At 33.4% G+C, this 25,606-nt stretch overlaps 1 protein-coding gene across 9 annotated transcripts in view; it reads right to left on the bottom strand.

Annotated features, from left to right (window-relative positions):
- The window catches only part of CNOT2 (CCR4-NOT transcription complex subunit 2), a 108,355-nt gene that overhangs the window by 14,263 nt on the left and 68,486 nt on the right, over positions 1-25,606 (bottom strand). For 8 of the 9 annotated variants that reach the window (XM_033116466.1, XM_033116472.1, XM_033116473.1 and 5 more), the window contains 6 exons: positions 18,935-19,001; positions 8,549-8,696; positions 7,635-7,817; positions 5,207-5,286; positions 2,475-2,600; positions 584-708 (listed from right to left, as the gene is read on the bottom strand). In XM_033116466.1, coding sequence (XP_032972357.1) covers positions 584-708; positions 2,475-2,600; positions 5,207-5,286; positions 7,635-7,817; positions 8,549-8,696; positions 18,935-19,001 — 729 coding nt within the window. The remainder of the gene's footprint in view (positions 1-583; positions 709-2,474; positions 2,601-5,206; positions 5,287-7,634; positions 7,818-8,548; positions 8,697-18,934; positions 19,002-25,606) is intronic. The other variant, XM_033116474.1, reaches the window with a different exon arrangement.

The following is a 25,606-nucleotide window of genomic DNA, read 5'->3' as shown; positions in this document are numbered from 1 at the left end:
CTAAAATGTCACCATAAAAACCTCCAAGATGAGTCAGAATATATGCATTTTTAAAATTCATATATATTGTAGGTCTTACCCAATATCTTCTTTATCAATTATTTTAACAATATACAAACTCCCATCACAAAAAAAAGCGCTATTTTCAGTGAAATGTGGAAGAAATAAACATATTCGTTAAGTCAGAAAGAGGAAGCTGAGTTGGCTGAATCAACACAGGAATAAAAATGTGTATAAAGATTCTTCAAGGTGAAAACTTACTCAAGAAAAACACAGCTCCTTAGAAGGCTATAATATCAAACTTCATGGGATCCAGCTGACAGGGACTACAATAAAAGTCTAAATTAACTCTGAGAAGTTCAACAGAAATTTGCAAACCTACATGAAATAGGAAAAAAATAGGCTATCTTCTAAGTTATAAAGGTTTTCCACATTCTTCAGAAGTTAGATTATTACAGATATTCAAGAAAAACAATTTTGTAATAGTATTTAATAAGTCCTTAATACAATCTATAAAACTGTATATAAGAGAAATCTGAAGGGAAAAAAAACTACATCACTCACATAATTCTCAGTTACTTACAGATTTACTGTCATCATTACTTGATGTTGGATCTTTATAGCTGGAACCAGGTAATGCTGGAAAATCTTCGTTGTGTATTGAGAAGTCCTGGGATTGCTCATTTGCTGGTTTTGTTACCATTCCAACTACGCAATAAAAATAATCCGGAGAATTGCAATTGATATTTATGCTATTTTGCTACAAATTATAAAAAGTTAACTTTCCTCATGAGAATATACCAAAGAGATTCTTATTTTGCTATGAAAGCATACTTCAAAAAAATTATTATTGAGGGTAACAATGAAGAACTAAATTTTTATATACTGATCAATAACTCAATATACAAAACAATACAAGGGAAATAAGTGGTAATCTTGTAATTCGAATCCAATGTCGTATTATATAGATGCTTTAAAATATAATTTGATATTGGTAATTATTATTAACATTTTTGGTTTAAAAGCTTGCTTTATTTAAATACTGGACTAGCTATTATAAACACCAATTAATTGCTAAATACAAATGAACAAAATAAGTTTTAAAAGAAAATGTCAGTATTCTACTTGAAAGTGACTTACAGAGTGAGCAAATTGCAATCAATTATAAAATAACTCCATATTAGTTCAGATTTTCTTGGACTCCATGTAATAGATGTAAAACATGCAAGAACTGGGAAGTAATCCTCCCACTATACTTGGCATTAGTCAGGCCCTTATTGGAGAACAATATCCAGTTTGGGACTCCACAATTCAAGAACGATATGGAGAAACTAGAGATGGTCCAAGGAGAGCAACGGGAATGATTAAAGGGATGAAAAAATGGACCTATGAGGAAAGGTTAAAAACATTAGAGTCTGAACTGAGAACCAAATAGCTAGGTAGTCAACTTCCAGGGCAGATCACTTTTTGTTATTTTTGGAAAAGTGATTTGGAAACTTTAAAATAGAAACAATAAATTTTTCCCTTCTTGACATACTGTTATTTGTATTCATATTCTGAAAATCATGGACATCCTTTTAGACTGAAAATGGGAAAAACAGTTTTAAGAGTGACGAACCGATCCCCTCTAAGTTCACTGTTTCTGCTACTGGCCTCCATCAGGTTCTCCCAAAAGGAAACAATTATATGCAAAGGACAAAAACAGTATGGCTACATTGCTATTACATAATTTTCATGTCTAAATTGTTACTGCACGTTTCACACACACCCTTCTTTTCATTTAGCTTCTATTAACCAAATCTCTCATTTATTGGACACATTAAAAAAGGGGTATTAACGGTGACCAAGAGTCTACATAAACTATACATGACCCATGAGTAGTGGTTCTCAACAGGAGGCAATTTTTTCTCCTCTGGGACATCTGTCAATGTCTGGAGACATCTGTGGTTGTCACAATGGGAGAAGTTTAGAAGGTAGGGAGTGCCATTGGCATCAAATAGGCATCAAATAGGCAGAGACCAGGGAAGTCGCTACACATTCTACAGGACAGCTCCACATTTACAAGGAATTACTGACCCAAATGTCAGGAGTGTGGAGGTTAAGAAACTCACTTAGAAAAAGCCTTTACTGTATGGTCAGTCATTATGAATCACAAAGAATGCAGAAATGTGTTCTTTAAAAAAATGTGTGAGAATTAAAAAAAAAGGCAGACCACAAAATAATCATTAAGGTGTATGAAGGCAGAACTGCCAGAAGAAAGTAAGTTCTGAATACCAATGAGAACTTCTTTTTGGGGTTTCTGTACAAGCTAAGTTTTCCCGTTTAGCTTTGCTATGATGGTATTCTGGGAGGAAAAAGCACTTTGTATATATCAACTGACAAATTACACTACTCTGATTAGAAAACATACATGTGTGCGCATGCGTGCACGCAATGGAAACTTTCCATTGGCCGTCATTAAAAGGCTTAATTACCATAAGGAGCTCTTCCAGCCAAGGGGTTTATTAATGGAGTTGGGTTACCACTTCCTTCCCTTCTGTTTCGGTCTGCTAATGCTGGAAAATCTGAAAGGTCCAATCCTGTCACATTTTCACTTCCATCTAAATAAGAAGGAACACTAGTTACTGATTCTACAAACATTTAAAGAGATTATTAAAAACCAACCATAATACAATTTGAAATGACAGTCCCTTCTTCCTAAATGATGCACAGCACTGTAGTAGGTATATGTAGGTGCACAATCAATACTGTGGACTGATTTCACATGAAAAAATTTCATGAACAATCAGCAAAGCAGTTTGTAACTAGCATAATAAATATCCCAAATCTTAGAGACTTAAGATAAAGAATAAGGAGTACAGTGGTACATTACTTCCCCTGTGAAAGACAGTACTCTAAAGTTATAGCTTGTTAGCTAGGAAGAGAGATTGTTGTGATGTAACTGCTCTTTTCATTATATTCAAAAGCAGAGGTTGTATCTGGAATGCTTGGAGCTTCAGTGATATACAGGTGTGAGAATGACAGGGCCTCCAGCAAATGGCCAGAATCATATCTGAGGCACAGGCAATGGAAGCAAAGCCCTATGGACTTCTGTCCTGTGGTCTGTTGGTTCCATACACAAATGTGCATGCATGCATTTGTGCGTGCGTTTTGCAGCTGGGCATGTAAGCAGGGTGGCAAAAAGAGGGGATAAGTAGGGTTTCCATGTATGGTGAATCCTGGGAAACATGGGAATATGATGTAAAGCCTAAAAGTTTATTTACCTATTACACAGTAGGCGCTCAATAAATATATATTGAATGAATAAAATTTGTTTTTGTTCATTTTAAAACTCAGCTCACTTCCTTTTAAAAATTAAAATTTAACCCAACATTTCTACTTTGTCTATTTTAATCACCCCTTGATTTTTTAACTTTTATTATTCTATTATTCTTATAATTTTGTATTTTTAATTTTAAAGACTTTAACTTTCTACCTTAGTTTTAGCCTGTACTATGGCTTTTTTCTTTCACCTAGTGTTTTATAACCATTTTAAATTTATTTTACCCTTCGTACCAGTTAATTTTAACTTTTCTCCAAGTTTCATAATTAGCAGAATCTCAGGAAAAAGAACTATTATCTCATGTTTATTCTGCTGATAGAAAAATAGTACACTATTAACATTCCAAGTTAGGTGACAATTTAAAATTATGAAGGGTAAAAGATAAAAATCATTCATACCTACTGTTTTTAAAGAAACTGCAGTTTATGAATTTTGAATTTTAATGATAGTACTATCTGAACAAGACAATAGAAAATAGCAATTTATATAGTTTCAGTCTACACAGTAACCTCTCGAATTATTTGATTACAAATTAAATATAAACTCTTAATATACATATATTAACTTTTAATTTACATCTTCAGTTCCTCTAAGATGGAATTTAAAATTGCCATGTTATTTGAGAATATTTTTAACTTAAAAAATAGTTAATAAACCCCCAAATTTATATTTTTAGGGAAAGACTTAGAAACAATTTTCTTATTGTTAAACATAGTTAGTTAAAACTGCATTTTAAAAATAATTCTAAAATTTATAGAAGTGTATGAAACCATAATTCAGAATATAAGATGGCACTGTCAGACACAGTTATTTTATGGTCCATTAAAGAAAAAATCTCACCAATTAAGCTATGATATGCAGCCTCATTTCGGAGATATTAAAATATGAAAAAATGAGCATTTTAGAGACAATGAATATGGCACTTCGTATTATTTTAACATCTTCAACACAAAACTGTAATTTTCAAATGCTAAAACTTTTCATTTTAAAGTTTCATTCGATCAATCTCTGCTGCTAAACATACGATAACATTTAAAAAATGAAAAACCCATAGCCACAAATGACATTTCATTACTAAATCTCTCATGCTTCCACATATGCTCCATTTCACTGATCATTCTTTTCACCTTCTACTTCCTTTACATAATTTCTCTCTCAACAATTGTGTTCATTTTGCTCCTATGACCATAACAACATTCTTTATTTCCTTTATCAGGAAGGGTCTGGAGGCAAGGGCAGAAGAGGGTGAAAACCGAAGGAGAATAGCAACAAAGCTGCCTGTTTAGTCTGAAGCAGTTGATAAAAGAAATAAACCAACAGACTGCAGGAATAATTTACTGTCAAAACCAGAATTGGTTTTCCATGTAATTAAATTTTGAATTTTACACATAAAACTGGATAAAAAATTCATAAGGATTAAATGCAAAAATGAGTATTATTAAAACTATTTAAAAAATTGTAAGTGATCCATATTATTTTAACGATTTCTTGGATCTGGATCTCAGTAACAAGAATGCCATACCACCCAACCTAGTTTAGACTGCAGTGACAGGACTGAGGAGAGGAAAAACTTTTCAAGCAAAAAAAAATTTTGCAGCATAAAAAATAGTCTAAGTTAATGTTTAGGCTTCTCAAGGTATTAAGAAAATACTGGTATTAGAACATTATGCTATCACCATGCCAAGTGAAAAAATATATTTAGGTATCTTCCAAGTGTTCATTGAATTAAATCCTATTCCTGTCAAATCTTCACTAAATTCAATTCTACCATTTTCACACACACAAAAAAATCCTGTAATATTTTAAGACCAGTATGCTGAATTGCTTTATATTTCAAAGATCTACCGTATTTTTTATAGGGTACTAGCTCCAGAATAAGCTTACCTGTTCCATTAAAAATGTTACTTGATAAGGAGTTATTCATTCCAAATGCCTGATTCCTGTTCATTCCAAATCCAGACATACTGGGTACATAGAAAATAATTTTAGATATACAGTAAGAACACTAACTTTCAGATGATGAAAAACAAAAGTGTATACTTTTGATCTCCTCATATAAAACAACATGTTTTAAAACAAATACTAATTTTATTTTTTTGAGTTTAATCTTTAATTTTATTTAAAAACTTCCCTGAGTCCTTCCATGAAAAACAGAGAACCAAAATGTCTTATACAGATTAATTAAAAAACAAAAAAACAAAGAATTTATATATAAGTCTTGAAGAAAACAGAGATTAAGGGTACTACTTTGTGTACTTGGAGAGCCAACTTACAAGATTTGTACTGGCAGAACTAACCTCAAAACTCTGCTGTTTAATGTAAAACTATGGTTCCTGAACACTTGCTTTTCTTCCACTACTGGAAAGGCGTGCTATTGTTACTTGCCATAGAAGATCTTTTTTCTTACAGCCTGTCTTTTCCAACTAGAATATAAACCCCTCATGGACAAGGTCCGTGGCAAATTCATCTTTGCATCCTCTGCCCTTAGTATTCAGGAGGATACAACAGGCATTCAACAAATGTTCAGCTGACCTGAATTAAATGGTGTTTTTCTTTAACTGAATTCAGTGTTCCAAAACACGTCACTCTTATCTAAATACAGTTTATCTTTCAGCTACTTAAAAGAAAAAAGTTCTTTCTGTAGTGCCTTCAATTCTAAATTAATGCACAATTGGTATATGGTAAATAGTTACAAATGCCTCCCCCTTTCCCAAAAGCCTAAACATGGGAAAATAAAAACAAAAAAATAAGACTAAACCTAAAGCAAGGCCAGAAGTAATTAAGAATTTCAGAAAGAATTAATGCAAATTCTACAGTGAAAGTATTCATCTTTAACATCAAATTATCTGATAAAAGACAGTGTATGTATCTGTGTTATGAGTAGGGTTAAATTGTTTGAAGATAACAGGTTTTTTTCTGTTTTGCTTTTTGTTTTTCTTCCCCCCCAAATCTGTAAAACTAACTATGGCCAAACAAGACCTTCATAAAATATACAGCTGGGGGGAAAAGAATACTTTAGATAAGAGTAGGAAAGCCAACAGAAATTTCTGTTTAATAGTATGTTGGAATTGCTGATGATACAGGCACCCTCAAACATTGAGTAAGTACTAAGAAACGAAAGCATTCTATAACAAACTTATCAATAGTAATGAGCAGGATTTTAGAGACCTATGTTTAATGACAATTTACAGGCAAAGTATTTTTTTAAAACCAATTAAAATGTGAAAAAAAGTGGAAAGGCAAAAATTTAAATATACATTCAATGAACAATACTACAAGAATGTGGAAAGATGTGATAAAGCCCAAGAAGTATTATACCATTAGGAATCTATCAAGGAGATTAGAATTTTGATAACCCTTTACAGAGAATAACTTTTTAAGAAATTAAAAGAACAGTAAAATTATAAAAGAAATACTCATAAATCTAAATAAGAGTAAGAATTGGAGCTTACGAGATGAAGATTAAACAGGAAATGGGTTAATAATCTATTTTAATTGAGATTTTACAAGTATTAGTTAAAAGAAAGTGAAATAAATATATGATGATAGCAACTAGATCAAGGTCCTTTCCCCCCCTAGAATTCTCCATTTTAAAAAATTAGCAAATTTAAATGCTATTTTTGCAAGGAAGAAAGCCTTATATTATAGCTATAACTCTCATATAAATTATCTAAACAGCTTAAAAAATCTAACATAGTGGATAATTGGTCTTTATACTGTTATTATTATTTGCATAATAGCATATGCAATGGATAGTGCAAAAAGGAGTAAAAAAGCACAACAGGTCATCTTTTTGTTTTAAATCCCAGGACATGGCATAATTTTCAAATACTGTAGATACAGTTTTAAAGTCTTCAGTCAGTCTCCAAAGCACAAAACTCAGTTTCGGTTGAAAAGGTACTTAACCAAAGAATAAGTGGAGCAAAGCAGTAATAACAGTCAAACATGTCTCCGGTCCTATTCATAACCCTGGAACTCTTAGCACACAGGTGACCAGCCTCACTGAATAAAGGAAGGGCATTATCAAGAAAAATTTGCCTGGTGGCAACCTAAGAACCATCCTCTTCTAACAGGAACAACAAAAGGCTTTAATGTGTTTTCTAAAATCACTGATTTTCAAAAGAACGCGTCCTTAGTTTGGGGAGGTTCAAGTTGTAATGTTTAATAGAAAGAGAATCTCTGGTCATAAACACATGATGAAACACACTTATGAGACAGAAGCCACGACTCAAGAACAGAATGTTGAATATGAAAAGGCAAATCTGAAAATACCCAGAAAGACAAGTATACACAGTATCAATAAACATCTTACCTGTTCACAGTAAAAGGCTGTCGAGAAGGCTGCTGCTTTGGCATACATATTATGCTTGGCGAGCTTCTGTTGGGGCTACCTAACCCTGAACTGCTCATGCTATTTGTCCTGCTAGGAATTCCAATGCCCTGACCAACCTGGGAGTGGTTCATCATATTCCTAGGATTCATAGGCAAAATACCCCTGAAAAAGAAGTCCATTATACTAAATAAGCTCTCTACAATTACTCATTAAAATTCTCTGTAAATAATCAATTGGCCTAATTCTAGAACCTCAAACATACTTTCAAATTGCATTGCTAATTTTTATTAATTGAATTACTTTGTCCAGTCATTCTAGTTCTTCGAAAAGAAAAGCCAAAGTAAACAAACCAACAAGAAAGGGCAAATTATAGTGGAAATAATATATGGTGATACCTAGGATGAGAGAACTATTAGTGTAACTTTGACATAAAATAATACAACTGTATTTCACACATAATTAGAATAATTTCATTCCAAATGTATGTCATTCTATCTTCTTCATACTAATATGCATCACCTATGTAATCTGTTTTATTTTATTCTCACTAGAGCAATGGGTGTGTGATGAAGGAGCAATAATCAGAATTATCTGAGGAGTGATTTTAAATTGCACATCCTCTGTTGAGGAAGAAAACTGGCTTTTGAAAAAGCTCCCCAGGTGGTGATTAACCCCTGATACCCACCCAGTTGACAATCAGTATGCTAGTTTCAGGATAGAAACATCTTACACTGGACTTAACAATTTGCAGTGAAATAAAAGGAGCAGAGGGTATCGACTTTCTTTCCTCAGTGAAAGGCACTGAACTATTAGTTATCTTATTAAAAAACTAAAAAGCTTGCTTACTCTACAAAGATACATTTTGAGAAATATTCTGGTCCATCAATAAATACCTGCTTGGAGATGGAGGCGTGTGAAGTGACATTGTTGGTACCCCTGTTGTTGGCGTGACGTGGCTCGGTAACTGAGTGCCTTGTGATAAGCTGCGATTTAACTGAGGGGTATTGTTGCTCATCCCCCTCATTGGAAGGCCTAGTGCACCTAGTAAAAGAATTCAGAAGAAGGAAATTCATTGCCATCAGGAATGAAATTGTTATCCATCTTCTGGAGTTGGCAATTTAAAACATTTGAAAATGACCTAACATGTAATATAATATGCAAATTTTGAATGGATATATTAAATTCACTCCACATGGACTCTGATTTTAACAAAAATAATGTTCTAGTCTGAAATTTAGTATTATGAATGGATATTGCTTTTATATTTCTAATCTTTTCATATTTCTATTTTACAAAAACTATGTCTGTCAATTATTTAACAAATTAGATGACGTATGTTCAATAAAAACATTTTGTACAAATATGCCTTTAAGAAATTTGCAATCTTGTGTTTTTGTTTTAAATCATAGCTAAGGTACACAGACATTTAACCCCACTTTGCTGAACTTTAATTAACTTTAATTTTTGTGTGACCCTTCTTAAATGCATTTAAGAAAAAGTCTCTTTACCACTACTTTATACATACACACTTCTCAACATTACAATTTTTACAAACCCAACAGAAAATGCCAGCAACTAATAAAAAACTCAACCTGAATATAACTATAAGCAACAAAAATTTAAAACATTTAAAAATTTTTTCAAAGTACAATGACCTTCTATTTATCTAGGACTCGTGGTGCCAAACGCAGGGATAAATGTGTTCCAGTAAGTGCATTTTTAAAGACTAGTGAGGGTTTACCATTCAAATAAAAAACAAAAAAAATTAACCAACTGGGATAAACTTTTCAAAAATGTATCTCCCTTCCTCTTATTAGTATGAAATATAAATTACTATTTTCTTAATGACATAGAATTATCATGGATAACTCATGTGCTAGCTGTTCTCACCCCCTCCCCCCCTTTATCCCTCAAAGGAAGGATGTTTAGCTCTTGCCTCCATTTTCCTGACCCACACTTTTGGGTACTTTCTGTTTCTGTCAGCTGTGGAATGGTACATCAGTCAACCAAGCTTATTCTGAACTGGAGGTTAAATAAAAGTGGTAAGACGGAGTGAGAGCTAATGAATAAGTAGATGACTTTAGTGCTAGGGATTTAAAGGGACTCCCCTTGCCCCTTTTTTGGTCTAATTTTGGGTCCAAGAATTGCACTGACCTGAGTATTTTCAAACTATGACCTTCAAAAAAATTCGAAGTATATATATGTTCTGAATGTTCCCTTCAAATATCTTTGCAAAATTTATCTTTTGGCATAATAATGAACCATCTTCTAATCTAGGGATACCGGTGGATCACAAAGATTTCACTGGAATCTGCCAGCCTCAGTCCTCAGCTTGTAGCCTAACTATGCTTCTCAACTGAATGAAGCCAATGAGATAACTCAATACAGCTACTATATCATCCTCTTTTCATTCATGTTCCATGAAGACCTAAGTTTGGTTCTGCGTTTCTTGAAGTCACATAAAGAGAACTGGCCTAGATTATATGCTGTTTTAATCACTACACATATGTCTGGTCACTACAAATTTTGTGACCATGAGTATACCACTTTCTCTGAAACTGGGACAAAATAAGGAGGAAGAGATTAAAAATCAGCCTGTGTCAGATTTCTCCAGAAGAAATCAGTCTTTTCTTTCTTTCAATCACATAGTTTCCTCCTTGGCCCTCTAGAGGCTCCCATAATGAACCACCAAAGTGACACTTTTCACATCACTCATTCAATAAACATTTATTGAGTGTCTACTGTGTGCTAAGCATGGTGCTAGCTGCTGGGAATACAGCAGTGAACAAGACAGAAAAAGGCTCCTACCCTCAGGGAGCTTGCATCCTTCTCCCCAAATATGCTGTCCTAAAGTCAGCTATAGCTGCAAATTTCCCGCAGAAATGTGTTTCTCACTTACTAATCACCAAGAAATATTATACAATTTTTAACAGACTTCTCCAAGGTGACGCAAAGAACCAAGAGTAGAATTTAGATCTCTTAACTTCTAGTGTTCTTACTGGCAACCTTATGGGAGCTCGATATAACATAAAATTATTGCCCTTGTGAGTTCCTACTGAATCTTAAAAGACTTCTTACATAGTACGCTTTTTCTCTTGCTTTTTTTCTTTTTTGAATTTTATTTCTCTTCAAACTTTTTCTAAACCTCCATCTCTTGCTCTCTTCCATTTTCCTTTTCCCTCTCTTCTCTACACCTGTCAAGTTTTCTTTCCCTACTTTTATTTTTCCTCTTTACACCTTCATTACTGTAAACATACATTATCCAAAAATCTAGTATTCTTAGGCTCTTTTCTAATCATTGATAAGCCCTACAAAAAGACCCACTGAGATTTGTTTACTTCAACCCTTCACATACATATTATTCTATTCTGTCTTGTGAAAATGTGTAACTTCAGAAATATTTTAGAGAACGTAGATTATCTGAACATTAGCAAAAAAACTTTTGGAAAAGTAAACAAGAATGGGTAAGTCAGTTAAGGACTGGCAAAAGTGAGTTAATTTATAGTGCTGAGAGTGGAGGAAAACTTAAAGAAACTCAAAGATTAGCATTTACTTTTATTTTTCCTTCAACATTCTTGATTTCATTAAAGAAACTAATAAATTCAAAAGGTCTGATTTGCATTTTGAACTTGGTAGGTATGAAAAAATCAATAGAGCAGAAAGGAGTGTATCAATTTCAAACTGTATGATCAACCCTTGAATACTTTTAGTAACTGTATTATTTTAAATTCAATGTAAAAACCAAATCCCTTTAAAACATAAAGAATTAGTATCACTGAATAGGAACATACAAGGATTTACTTTTAGTAAATAAAATACACTAAGTCATTAAATTTGAGTTAGTTGAGTCAAACTATTACACTGGGTAGGTTCAGGGTCCTGAGGGAAAAATTGACACTTTTACTAGAATGGTTACAAACAGTCATGGAAAATCATCTCCAAATTATTATATCAAGAAGAAGACATGTAAGCTAAAAGGGAAAAACAAACAGCTCACACACAAAAAAAGCTTTGGCATAAAACAGCTACAACAGGTAAATATAAATATTCATGCATGAGCTTGTATACTGGGAAGGCAGTAGAATTAAAATTTATCAAGCATCTATGTGTCAAGCACTATGCTACTTCATTTCCTTTCCTCCGTATAACAATCCTATAAAGGAAATATTTATTCCTTTTTTACCGAATAGGAATAAAAGAACAAAAAAAAAGTTAAAAAGGTTCTCAAACTATTCTGAATCAAATTTTTCCTTCATTTTGACAAACTGATAATAAATAATAATACAGTATTAGGATGAGTATATTGAATAATAAAGAATAATACAGTATTAGGAGGAATATATATATTCTAAGTAGGAATCTACTTATTTGGCAGGGTGCCAAATCAAAGGATAAATTAAATTCTTTATTAATCACTTTTCAGAAATCCAAAAGAATATGATCTAAGAAATGTTTCCATAAATTATTTTCACTGCACAAACTGATTAACAGCATATCCCTTAAATACTTATGGGAAGATAATGTCATTCTTTATTCCAGCTTTTGCAAGGGATAAACAATACAACTTAAAAGAAAAAAAATTCAATCACAGCAACCAAATCCTTGAATACACACACTTATGTAAAGGGTGAGGGGGGGAAAAATCCCTAACTGATGCAAGAGGGCTTAAAGTGTCCCCATTTCCATTCCCAAAGCAACGAGCTTCCCCTAGGAACTCAATGTCGTACCCACACTAACAAAGGACAACCATCTTCTTACCTCCAAAGTGTCCTGCATGTAGCTGGTTAATTTTCCCTGTAACATTATTTCATTATGCAATTTCCTTCATTAAATCAAAAGATTTTAGAGACAGAAAAGTCTCCAGAGATCATCATTAAATTTAGTTATAATGATCATCCAACTAAGTTACATATGAAGAACTAATATCTAGCACTAAGTGACTCGTCCAAGATCTAATTTCTTGACTCCTATATTTCAATCTCTTTTTGCAACCAATCACTTTCCACTTCTTATAGCACTTGTTAACTTTTGCATCACCTGGGTAGCCAATGTCTGGGTCCAATGCTCAGAATTTGTGACAGTCTAGGTCTGGGCAATTCATAGGCAGTGGGATTTTAAAAACTCTACAGGTGTTGCTAGGGGTACAGCCAGGGTTGAGAACCACTGTTCTACAGTGTCAAATCCAATCACAATTTAGTCTTTAACGTCCTGTCAGGTCCCAAAAGATTCTTCTAATCTTTATTTCATTTTCTTTCTTTCCCAGTTTTACTTTCCTGAGATATAACTGACATGTAACTCTTCTGTTAATATTTTACTCACTCCAATACATACTCTTCTTACATACCATATATTTGGCTTACAATCTTTTTCCTTCTTTCTCTATCCACACCCCTAATCTGCCCCTGAACATTTTATCCTTCTTCCCACCGAGAACACCTTTGACAAAAGACTTTAAAAAAAAAAATAACAACTACTATGATCAAGCTGTTTACATGCAATATATGTATGGTGTGCTTGGGTGTGTATATAGGAAGGACCACTAACTCGGACTAACTCAGTGAAACCAGAATGGATCTGGGATCAGAAAAATGTTTCCTAGCGGAGACTGTACACGAATTAAATAATGAAAGAGACCTAGCGAGGTATTCGGTGGTGGTGATGAGGAATCAAGGGGATAAAAATGTTAGCAGGTCAGTCTGAGAAAATAGCAAAATGTGTGAAAATGCAGACAAGTGACAGGCCTGGGAAGAGTACGCTTGCTTCTGCGTACTAATGATGTGTGAGACAAGAAGCATGGATGGAGCTAGCTGGCTTCAACATCCTCAACTATGAGAAGCTGCTGATGTGTTAGAACCAGCGAAGCATCCCAGACGACATTTGGCTGGATCTTTACAGCAGCGGGCACCCTACCTATGGAACAGCTGTGTGAAACACCTATATACACTTTTGTACTCCTCCTCAAGGTAAGTTTCCATTTTGGTTAGTGGAAACCATTCACAAAGTAACACAGGTCCCAAACCTTAGAAATCATCCTCGACCCCTCTCTTTCACATCCCACACCACCAAATCATATTAGCTCTATTTCTAAAATGGCCCGAGTCTGACCACTTCGCAACACCTCTCCCACTCGATCAAACCATCCTATTTTTCTGGCCTCATCTACTACATGAACAGCCTTCTCTCTCTCATCACTGGTCCCTCCTCCACCCAGTCCATTTTCTACAGACATAGCAAAGTGATCTTTTAAAAATGATACTGTACCTTAAAAATTCTTCCTATTAAACTTAGAATAAATCCAAATTCTTTACCAAATCTTTATAAGACTCCATGATCTGCCACCTGCCACTTCATTAATTTTCTATTTTGTTCATTATGCTGGTCCTCTCACGCTTAACACAGTAAGTTCATTTTTACATTCTCACGAGTAAGACCTTTTGCATTGTTGTCTGTACTTGAGAAGCTCTCCCCCAGATCTTTCCAAGGACTACCCTTCTCAACATTCAGGTTTCCATTTGAATATTACCTCCTCAGAGACTGCCTGATCCATGTAAAATATTAACTCCATCCACTTATCAATTATTCTGACTTTATTTTTACAGTACTTATTACCAGAATTATATTATTTACTTAGTTCTCTGCATGCTTATTCTGTCTTCCCCCATTTAAATATAAGCTCCATGTAAGTAGGAACTTTATTTGCCATACTCTCACATCTTGGAATAATACTTCACGCATGGTAGGTACTCAAAAAATAACACAGTAAATGAATAACTCCTACGTAATGCCTTAGTCAATACTCTTGCAATCTGTGGATTTAGCATTTGTAGTTTCTACTATATGCAAATGGCCTCCTAGGGTCATGACATTCAGTAAGAATTAATATGTAGCATCCACGATTCAAAGAAACTGTTCTCAACTCATGTCCACAGTTACACTTAGAAAGTAATATAATCTAGGCTCTAATATTTACTATCTGTATAACCTTGGGCAAATTCTTTAACCTTTCACGGGTTGTGGTAAAGATTAAATGAGTTAATTCATATAAAGGACTTAAAATAGCACCTGACTGCACACTACATACTTAATAACTATTAACTTGGGGGGACAGGGCGGGAAAATGAAACCTGCATATGGAAAAAGTTAACAGGTAGTCCTAAAGGTGAATGTGGTAGCCTAACGGAGTAATGGTTTTCACCAGAAAAAGTTGTTTTCTGGGGGGAAACAGTTTGCTATAGCTGTGTTCTTGAACTTGGAAAGTAACAAAGATCTTGAGATATGTTCCGCAGAACTGTGAAGATTGTAGCTCTTAGCTAAAACCAACGTAACAGCCTAATAGGTTTCCTCTGCCTTAATAAACTAAAACACTCCCAAATCGATCCTACCCCGTGCTGTAGATGTTGTCCACATTACTGAAATAACCTTACCTAGAGTCTCTCCAAGGCCAATGTCAAACATGATCTTATCTGTAAATCCTTTCCTGATCATTTTCCAAGATATGCAATTACTTTTGAAACACGTCCACTACTCTCTCTACTTATTCTTCCACTTAGTAAAATAACTTGTGTACTTATCCTACTATATTCGTGTAGAGACCATATCTTGCTCAACATTTCCTGAGTGCCTGCCATGTGCAGAGTACTGAGGACGTAAAGGCAATGAAGGCATGCAAGGAGCACACACAGAACACGGCAGCACCTGTATGGGTGTGGTGCAGAGATGGCACAGCAGAGAATGATCTCTCCAACCACACATCTGCAGTATCTAGCACGATTCAGTATAGTATATGGTAGGCACGCAGTTCCTACCTCCTTTTTGAAGCTTTCCTGTACCACTGCAACTTACTGTGCTTTTCTCTCCAAACCTAAGTCTGTCCATACCATTCAACATACCTCTAACCTATGTATTAGCATTGTAAGCTGTTATTTAATACTGTTTTACATAAAGGTCTTGACTTCCCCAACTGTAACATGCTTCTTGAGAGCAAGAACTCTCAGAGAGTTGTTCAGTTTTAATTCAAGTACCTGGTCCTCAAGTTCCTGAAGCTACTACCAAAATGGGTCATCTGCCTACCTACACTGTCAACAGCGTCATTTCTGAACCAGCCACCTATGTTCTGGTTCTCCACATGGTAAGTAACCTTAACAAAAGGTGTTCTTAAAACATGAGGCTAAAGGATATTGTTGAAAGCATGAGACCATGCCACTGCTCTCAAGCCAGGAGATCCCAAAAAGACAAGTTTATTTCCTCTCCCAGCTAGACACTGGGGTCCTCTGAGAATTCAGGTAGACACAAATGTGTATGATGGATGCATCCATACAACTAGTTAATCCATGTGCCTATAAGACAACAGGCATGTGGGAAGCACTCAGTAGGGTTTTTCTCCAACTTTCCAAGGCTCTAGATCCTGTTAGTAAGTAAAAAAAAGTCACTCCAACTATACTACCACCTAATTTCAATGCATTGAATACCCAGGAGAAATTAATTCCTGGTTCCCTTTTCGTTCTAATATAGTAGACAGTTTTAGGAAGCCTAGGGATCTTTAAAACTGTAAGTATACATACAGTTTTATGCACACACTCAAAAGTAGAGAAGAACATCATGCAACTTGAATACAAGATTCTATTCACTGACTTCTACAGTTATCATGTGGTGCACAGTATTCACAGGAACTCCTGGATGAAAAGTTACTTATATATTTAGATACAATCGTACTGTGATCATATAAGAACCTGTGATTCAGCATTTTCTGGGTACCCTTATGTATTATGCAATCACTTCCACCCAAATCTGGCAAAATGGAGGTTTAAGCAGTTCTGTATCCACTCCAAGAGGAATTCCCTCCCTCGTCTCATCTCGTGAGTCTTAGTTTTGGAGAGGGCTCTCTTCCTTCTCCTAATCTCTCTAATCGTTAAGAACATAAAAACAGGAGACCCTCCAGTTTAACAGCATAAATTCCTACTGAACTTTGCCAATCTGAATACAGAGTTTAACGGTGGTACTCAATACACTTGGAAGGCAAAAGAATTTAGTTATATGAAAACCAGTGCACAACTACAATTAATTGCTCTAAGAATAACATCTATAATCTATTCCTACCTACTTATTCCTTCCATCTCCTATCCTTTATAAGGTCAGCCCCTCAACTTTTATGATGCTGACGTACACTATTAAAACCTGGACCTCAAGTCCCCCGTAGTAGCTGGTGTTCTCTTCTCTGACAAAGTATGTGTTCAGACTACTTACCAGCTAAATGATTTATTTGGTGCTTTTGGGTCTATCCTAACAGATAGAGACTGGGAATCCAGGCTCTGTCTTTTTTCACTGCTTATAGCTTCTAAATCAGTATGCTGGAAAGGAATAATTGTATCCTGACTTGAAACATTTTAGTTCCATCTAAATTGGATGGTTCAATTGATCTAAGGTTCAATTTTTCTGTAGGCTAATATCCACAATGTCAGTTAAAAAAGTGAGCCATGCATTGAAAATGCTGGTTCACTACTACTACAGGAATATAGCCATTTAATATACTAAACTCTAACAGGAAATATTTGTCATACATGACCTCTTTTTAAACTAGTAAGTACCTTAAAATACATTTTCTAATGAAAATACCTTTGCTCATTTATATCCTTAACAATCAGCACAATCATGTACACAAATCAAAAAGTCAATAAATGTCTACCATACCAATGAAATAATTATATTAAAAAACCTAAACCATTCCATATCTTAGCCCAATGACAATTTCACATTTGCAGATTAAAAAAAATAGATTAGATTTTTAAAGTCCACAGTAAGTGATTTTACTGTAAAAAATTGCCATTCTCCTTCATCACATAACCTTAGCTTCTCAAATATAATTTTTCTCCATTCCGTATCTACTTTTTTGCTGTGATAAATTGTGGGTTTTAAAAATAAAACAAAGTAAGTTTTTGGAGTTACACTATAGAAATAAAGGGTAGCTTTAAAATAACTAGATATTTCCATGGTAAGGATTATCAGGAAAGGTGAAAGTAGTAGGTTTCACACTAAAACACAAGCTAAATGAAACAAACTGCTAGCTAATTTTTCAACAACAAGGATGAACATTTGTGGATAAATAAGCAACACTTCTTTTAATAATAAAAGCTTTTAAAATATGTTCTCTGCCTAACTACAGGAAAACTGCTAATATCTATAAGCAATTAACAATTTTATTTACTAATTCTGTATTAATAAAACTGTGTTCCATAGCAAAAGAGAAAGGACATAAAGAAAAAAGTAGATGGAAACTGTATTTGTCTAACAAAAAACTGTCTTCCCCCTACTATCTTCAAAATAAGTTTGGAGGGTAAAGTGGTATGGTAACTTTCTTATACCTAACAAACCTTTGCCATTTATTACACTGGGAAAGAGTTTCAAATCAAATAAGTAATTTTTATTTGAAGCTAGTTAAGATACTCGGCCATCAGATTACCTTCTCTAGTTACCTTATTATTCTGTAATCTATGCCAGGAATTTATATCCCTTTTAACACTCCCCTCCCATTAACAGAGATGAGATCAGCAGCAGTTTGACATTAACAGATATGATAAACTATTATTAATATATAACAGTTTGAAAAATTTGAAAAAAATAGGAAGATTTTATAATTTAGCTTTATAAAGGTTTTATATAATAGCTAAAATTTATTGAGCGCTTACTATGCGCCAGGCACTGTGCTAAGCGCTATAAAACTACTACAATAGTTAAAAAGAAATAAAATTCTGTATATGGAAAAAGCATTAAACTGTGAGTCAAAAACATAGATTCTATACCCAGACTGAACTAAAGTAAAAGAAGAAATATTTGCTAAACAAAGAGAACTTTTGACAAACTGCTAAGTAATGGGCTTACATTATTAAAAAGGCCAAAACACACAAACAAAACAACCTAGTCAAGTGACAAAAAGAAAAAAAGAAAAAAACAAAAACTTTTTACTTCCTCTAACTGAAAACAGAGATGTCTATTTTTAGTTTGTTTAGCAAATTCTTCTCCAAAAATATTACAAAAGAATATAGATACAAAAGATGCCCAAATAAATTTTAATCTATCCTATGACCAAATAACAAATTTTGAATTAGAAAGGTCTGAAATAATGAGTGAGGTTTTGCTATGTGAGTGAAAAAAAACTAAAAATTAAGTTATCTTTCCTTTTAAACCCTAGAACAAACCCACAAGGGCAGTAATGGTTGTTCTTTATTTGGTAGTTATATTTTCTTTAAATAAATTGTATTCCAGAATAAATACAAAATTCTTACTTTGTTGCCCGTATAAACTTGCCCCAAACTGAGACAGCTGACCTGATGTAGATGGTGATGCCAGCATCTAGAAACAAATTAATTATATTAGAGCATAAAGAAAAGTACACAGATGTACATGTTACAAATCTGTACAATATATCATAATACATGAAGTCAAACCCACATTTCTCATTCTTCAGAAAAAAGCATAAAACAAACATTACATAATAAATTTCATGTTCCTTAAGAAACTATCACAATTGGATGAAATCAAGCTGTGCAAATAAAATGAATTTTTCATTACTACAAAAGTTTTTTTTTTAAGATACTCTAAATGAAAGTATAGCAGAATTATTTTGCTTTAAAAGAAAATAAACTAGGCTAACAAAAACATGAAGTCAGTATCTGAAACAGTCTCTAAATTTATAAATGAAGTTACCTAATTGTTAGACGATATATAAAGCTAAATTCCAAATTCAGTTTATTAAAGTTGAAAATAAAATTACCTAAATAGAAGATGTGTATTTTGTAATAGTTCCTGACTTTTATATACAAATAACTGATGTGTATCACATGGGTAGAAAAAAAATCTAACACAACCATATAAGTGGAGAAGACACAATACCAAAAATAAGTCAAAATACTTACAAAAATATATAGACTTGGTATATAATGTATACTGTTTGTTAGTGAGTGAGGTGAATTTCATGGCATTTCTATATAGTGTCTTTCAGTTTGTTGCATCAAAGTCTTTTTTTTCCTAGTAGAATATAAATTCTTTCAGGGCATATTATATTCCTGGAACATGTTCTATTCATTTTTTATTTCCTCACAGACTACCCCTATATGTGGCAGTGCTATACACAAAGTAGATAATTAAACAGAGTGAAAATGTGTACAATTAAGTGCATGTTTGTGCATTATTCCCTGTCTTATACTAAGCAACCATCAATCTACCTTAATTAAATAAGACATGGGTCGTATCATCAAGTGGATTATAATCTAGTGAAAGAAGAGAATGAATTATACAACTAATTATATTCTAAGGCATAGTCTGGTAAACTCTCTAAAGGAAATATAAAGGATTACCAGGAGAAAATAATTCTAAACAAGGGTGAAGTAACAGGAATACTTTGTAAAACGGTAACAGCTCATGTCAATATAGATGAGTGGTCTTCCAGGCTGAGAATACACAGTGAAGGTACATCTGATCAAAGTTAGTGATGTGATTAGAATACAGATAAAATAACACACATTAGTGACTGGATAATAGATTAATTAAAGAAAGGAGATAGGGTCACCCCTAACCCCTATGCCTACTGAGGCATAAAAGAATGGGAAATAAAAGAGTATGTCGGGGCTAAACGTAAAGGGTCTTCTTAAATGTCATACCAAAATGGCTACCGACTATGGCAATAAAGAGAAAAAATAATATCAAGCTAGGAAATGACGTGATCAAACTGTACTTTGGGAAGATAATTCCAATAGCAAAAATGGATGGAAATGGTTAACATATTAAACTAGAACAACAGAAGTGGGACTGCACAGGCATTCTGATGGTAGAAGCAACAGTATTTGGTGCTATATTGAAATGGCTGAGGTATAGGGAAAAGGAGGTGGGTGAAGAATCACCAGACAGGGAACTATCAGAGGTCACTCTGGTTTCCAGTGAAAAACTGTGCTGACGCTGACCACATTAGGAAACCAAGAGGAGAAATATTTAAACAACAGAGGTTTTACAATACTTCATGCTATTTTCATGTCAAAATTTTGAGTTATTTCATTCTAAAATTCAATAATTTTTATACTACTGTAGTTTTAATGATACATATCAGAGTCTACTAAGGTAGAGATATTATACACTACTCTAAAACAATAGTATTTAAATATAGAAACAAATGTTCTAAAAAAGCATCAAACCTTATGAATATTCCTTTTCAAATCCAGAGGGTATGTAATCTAAACAAACTGAAAAAATACACTTTTTGTGCCTGATTGAGTCCTTCTGTTAGGTACCATTTTCATGACTGTTACCACGTAACTGGAAATATTTTAACCACATTAAAGATTAATTTCCAAGTTGCAAGAACAAGTTCAAAGAAAATGTGTAATATATAGTGAAGCTTTAGTTAGTGAAAAAAGGTAAAAGGTTTCAGGGTCAAGATTTTTGGTTATCATTGTAAGCTATAAATGAAAGTAAAAGAGTACAGCTGTTTCCAAAGGCGTCAAATATGTTGTTGGCCAACATGAATGCATGACTAAGAATGATCCATAATATGAATATTTTAGAATGGACCATTTAAAATGTTACTTTTCCCAGAAATGTGTATGTTTAGTGCATATGTAACTCCTAAGAACAGACATTTTAGTCTACTTTCTCACAAAGGTCACATGTATATACATCCACAAGTGAGTTACAGGTGTGCCGAAACACTGGCCCTCTCAGCACTGAGAGGCTAAGTAAGGAAGGAGGCACAGTAAGAAGGCAGAGAGGGCATGCTCCCTGGACCAATCATTGGAGACCAAGAACATCAGGAGATCCACTAACCAGACAGACATATTAAATATCATGTGTTCAATGTGTGAGTACATGAAGAAAGTTAGAAAACTCTGCTCTACAGGAATATGAAAGCAGTTTAAAATTTCAAAACATCCATGTAAAGTAAGCAATGATCAGCTATACAAATAGATGTTAAAATGACTGCCTCAAAACGTGTCAAAAATGCATATATAATTTCTTATAAAGAAATTATATACCTGATATATATGCCCGATGGTATATATTTTTAAACTCCAAAAACATGCTTCATGAAATATATCAATCTAAAAACAGATTTAAAACAATAAAGCAATGTGAATGGGATAATATGAAATGGAATGTGAAATATTATTTATGAGGGCAAAGAAAATGCGTAAGAAATGTACCCTGGCACAGCAATAAGTACAATTAACAGAAAACAGAAAATTTACATAAATTTTAAAATGCTGCAAGTCAACAATATAAAGGTAAATTTCTTATGTAGAAAAATATAGATCAAGAGACACATTACAGTGTGCAGTAAGAAATGCAGCATAAATAGAAAGACCTCAGCTTTGGAGTCAGAAAAAAATCTGGGTTTGAATCCTGGTTCTGCACTTACCTAGGGGAGAGCCGAGTCTCTGTTTCCTTCCTGTAAGGTGGAAATAACACTACCTACCTCATGAAGTTGAAGTAAGGCTTAAATGAGGTAAGGTATGGAACACAGTAAGTGCTCAATAAATGGTGACAGCAGCTGCTAATAATCTAGACTTCCTCCCAGCAGAACTCATTAACAGCAGTCAGGGGCACTCAGCCTTTGGGTTAATTTTTTGAATAGCACCCTAAATTAATGTTTGCTTAAGAAGCTAAAGAAAGAAGTTTATCACCACAAATTCCAGGTGAAGTAAGGACAACTTGTGTTCTTAGAGGGGAAAATGGTAGAAAAAGATCAAATGTCAGTCAGTAAAACGCTGAAATCAACAAGGAGAATACTGTGTTCCCAGTCTAAATAAAACCGTCATAACAATTATACTCTTCTTCCTCATTTCTCAGTCTATAAACACTGCAGTCAAACAACAACAATAAAAACCAGGAAGAACTAGAACTAGTAATGTGATTCAAGTTATTTCCCTGACCCAACTAAAAAGCCCCTTGACCTTTTAATATATAGAATGTCAAAGAAATCAACAGATCATAAACTATTTCTAAAATTATTTACACCACTACTAGATAAAACTGAAATTCACAACCAAAAAATCTAAAAATTTTTGTTTAAAAAAATGTGTATTTTAAAACTTAATAGGCAAATCTGGCTCCTGCCAGCAATCCATAACAGCACAGAAGTTATTCTGTCCCACCTGTGCTCTCAACAGTAACCACCTCTCACAATTACTCCTTCCAATAAATGTACTTTCAATTACAAATCCTATTTTAAGAAACAGTAAAATCAGTTTGGTCAAGAAATTACTTCAAACTATAAAAAATAAAAATTTCCTGACCACAGAAGCAATTAAAAAATGAACTAAATTTTCAAATGTTTTTAAAAATTCATTGTACAATATACTTAAATGTATGGTGATAACATAATTCCTAGCATTCCGTTTTTATTTCAGGACAAAAACAACAAAGAAATATGGCTTTGACTATATCATATCTACAAACAGAAAAAGAAACAAAGGGAAAGGAGGTTAAATGTAGACAGAATCTGAAGAACATTTTAAAATTAAAAATAGTATGGTTAAAAAATGCATGAAATCACTGAAGTCAGAATGGAATGAAATCTAGTAAAAAGGCAAAAAAAAAAAAAAAAAAAAGAAAGACTATGTAAAGCTAATACATTAAAAAAACCGAAAGAATGGTCTTTCTATTGTCCCCCACACAAGGATATGGGAGGGAGCAGGCAGAAAAATAAAGTTACTCACAGGACGTGTTATCTTATGAATAAGATAACTAACAACAACTTATGAGTTTACTAGGCATTTCAAGTAATTTTGCTTAAACATAAAATTTTCAAAAACAAAAAGTACAATATATGCTGAAATAGTAATAACTGTCAACTAATTAATTCTACTGAACATTTAACATTCAAATTCTTTACTTAAAAAGTATGGGAATAAACATCTTTATATTTTCTAAATTTTTGGTTAGAACCAAAGTACAAATTTATAGAAAGCATAACCAAGGACTGTTCACATTTTTAAAGGCTCTTACTACGCACTGATAAACTGTTTTCTACAAAGTCTGTATTAATTACGTTTCCACAGCAGTGGAATGATCCCTCACAGATATTGGCTCTTCTTCCATTAAAAAACAACAAAAACTCCTTGCTAGTATGATAGGAATCAAATGGTATTTTCTGAATATGAATTATTATTGAGACAAAACATTTTGCAATCATTTTTGTAGATAGAGCAAAATTTGATATAGCTTGTATCATTTTAACTTCCTTTCATAAATAGGTTTTTATCTTTAAAATACTGAATTTGAAGATTATGTGAATGTCAATGAATTTAAGAGGTTTTAGAACATTCTCTTCAAATGATCTGACATTTAATTCCAATCTCTTTAGAGTAGTCTGTTTTATTTACATTTAACTTTATCAGGTTATCACTCTAATAAAAATCTGACATTTATATGCATTCACATTTTCTATTAAAACTTTTAAAGGTGATTTTTGCGTTTTTAAGGTAAATAATATCATCTGCAAATAATGTTAATTCTGATATTTTTTTAATATCAACTTTCCTTCCCTTTCTTTAACAAAGACTCACTGAGAACCTACTATGTCCTACGCATTGTTAGAGATTCTAAGAACACAACAGCAAACTAAACAAAGTCCTTCTCCTTGTTAAATTTAAATTCTAGTGGAGTAGACAGGATAATGAACAAGAAATATGTACTTTCAGGTAGATAGATGCTATGATTGTTAAAATGCAAGAAAGAATTTAGAAGGATATAAAGGGAGTAGTACTGATAGTATATACAAGGCTACTTAGGAACAGAGTGATCAGAGAGGTTTCTCAGGAAAGATATTTTAGCAGATACCTGGATGTAGTGAGAGAGAGAGAGAGAGAGAGAGAAAGAGAGAGAGAGAGAGAGAGAACCATGTGAAGGTTTGAAAAATGAAAAGTACTAAGGTCCTGAGATAGAACGAATTCAATGAGCTGGAGAGTCAGCCAGCACGACTCCAGTATGTAGTTAAGTATTAATCCTGAGGATGACAATGATAATGGTGATAGAAGGTATCCTTACTTTATGCTGGAATTCAATAAAATATTATTAATTGGCCTGCAAGAAATCCCAGTTGCTCTAACTGCTGTAGGCTAATGCAAGGATGAAAGCTATGAGTTCAAAAAGGTATAAGTTCAAAATAGGAGGTGTTTGTCAAAATAAGGAAGTAGCCTACTCTTAATCGTTTTAAGAATTTTTAAAAGAGATATACATTTCATATCTTTACAGCATATACTACAACAAGCAAAGAGGTTCCCACAAGTTTGTCCTTCCAAAATGATTATGGTTAAGAATGATTAATGAGCACACAAAGACTCGTAAGTCTAGAAAATATGTTAGCAATTAAAATATAAATACGTATATATTTAAAAAAACTCTACGAGTTGTCTACGATATGTCTTATATGAATATTTTTCATTTTCTATAAGGTCTCCAAAAAGAAAATAATTACAATAAAAAAAAAATCAAGCCAAAATCTGCCTCTGATTTATTTAGTCTTTTGAAAACATTTAAGTTAATGTATCTGTAATATTTACAAAATTACTTATATTTCAAAATAGCAAATTCAGCATTCTAAAGAAAGACACATTCACATACAGGCATCTCTTGAAATAAAAGGTCTTGGAAAATGAAAAATACTCCTAAATAACTACTTAGCACTTTAATTAGTGGACAATCTCATAAAGAACAGTTCCCCAAATACTTCTATAACCATGTACCGTGTTTCCCAGAAAATAAGACGGGGTCTTATATTAATTTTTGCTCCAAAAGACACATTAGGGCGTATTTTCAGGGGATGTCTTGTTTTTTCATGTACAACAATCTACATTTATTCAAATACAATCATGTCATCTTCTTCTGGAATGTCGTCATAACGTACTAAATGCGTCAGTCTGGCTGACAATCTTAACTGGGGCTTATTTTCAGGGAAACACGGTATA

Source organism: Rhinolophus ferrumequinum, chromosome 10 (genome assembly GCF_004115265.2).
Source record: "Rhinolophus ferrumequinum isolate MPI-CBG mRhiFer1 chromosome 10, mRhiFer1_v1.p, whole genome shotgun sequence".
Lineage (NCBI taxonomy): Eukaryota > Metazoa > Chordata > Mammalia > Chiroptera > Rhinolophidae > Rhinolophus > Rhinolophus ferrumequinum.
Note: the sequence above shows the minus strand (reverse complement) of the source record. Positions and strands in the feature narration are given on the sequence as shown.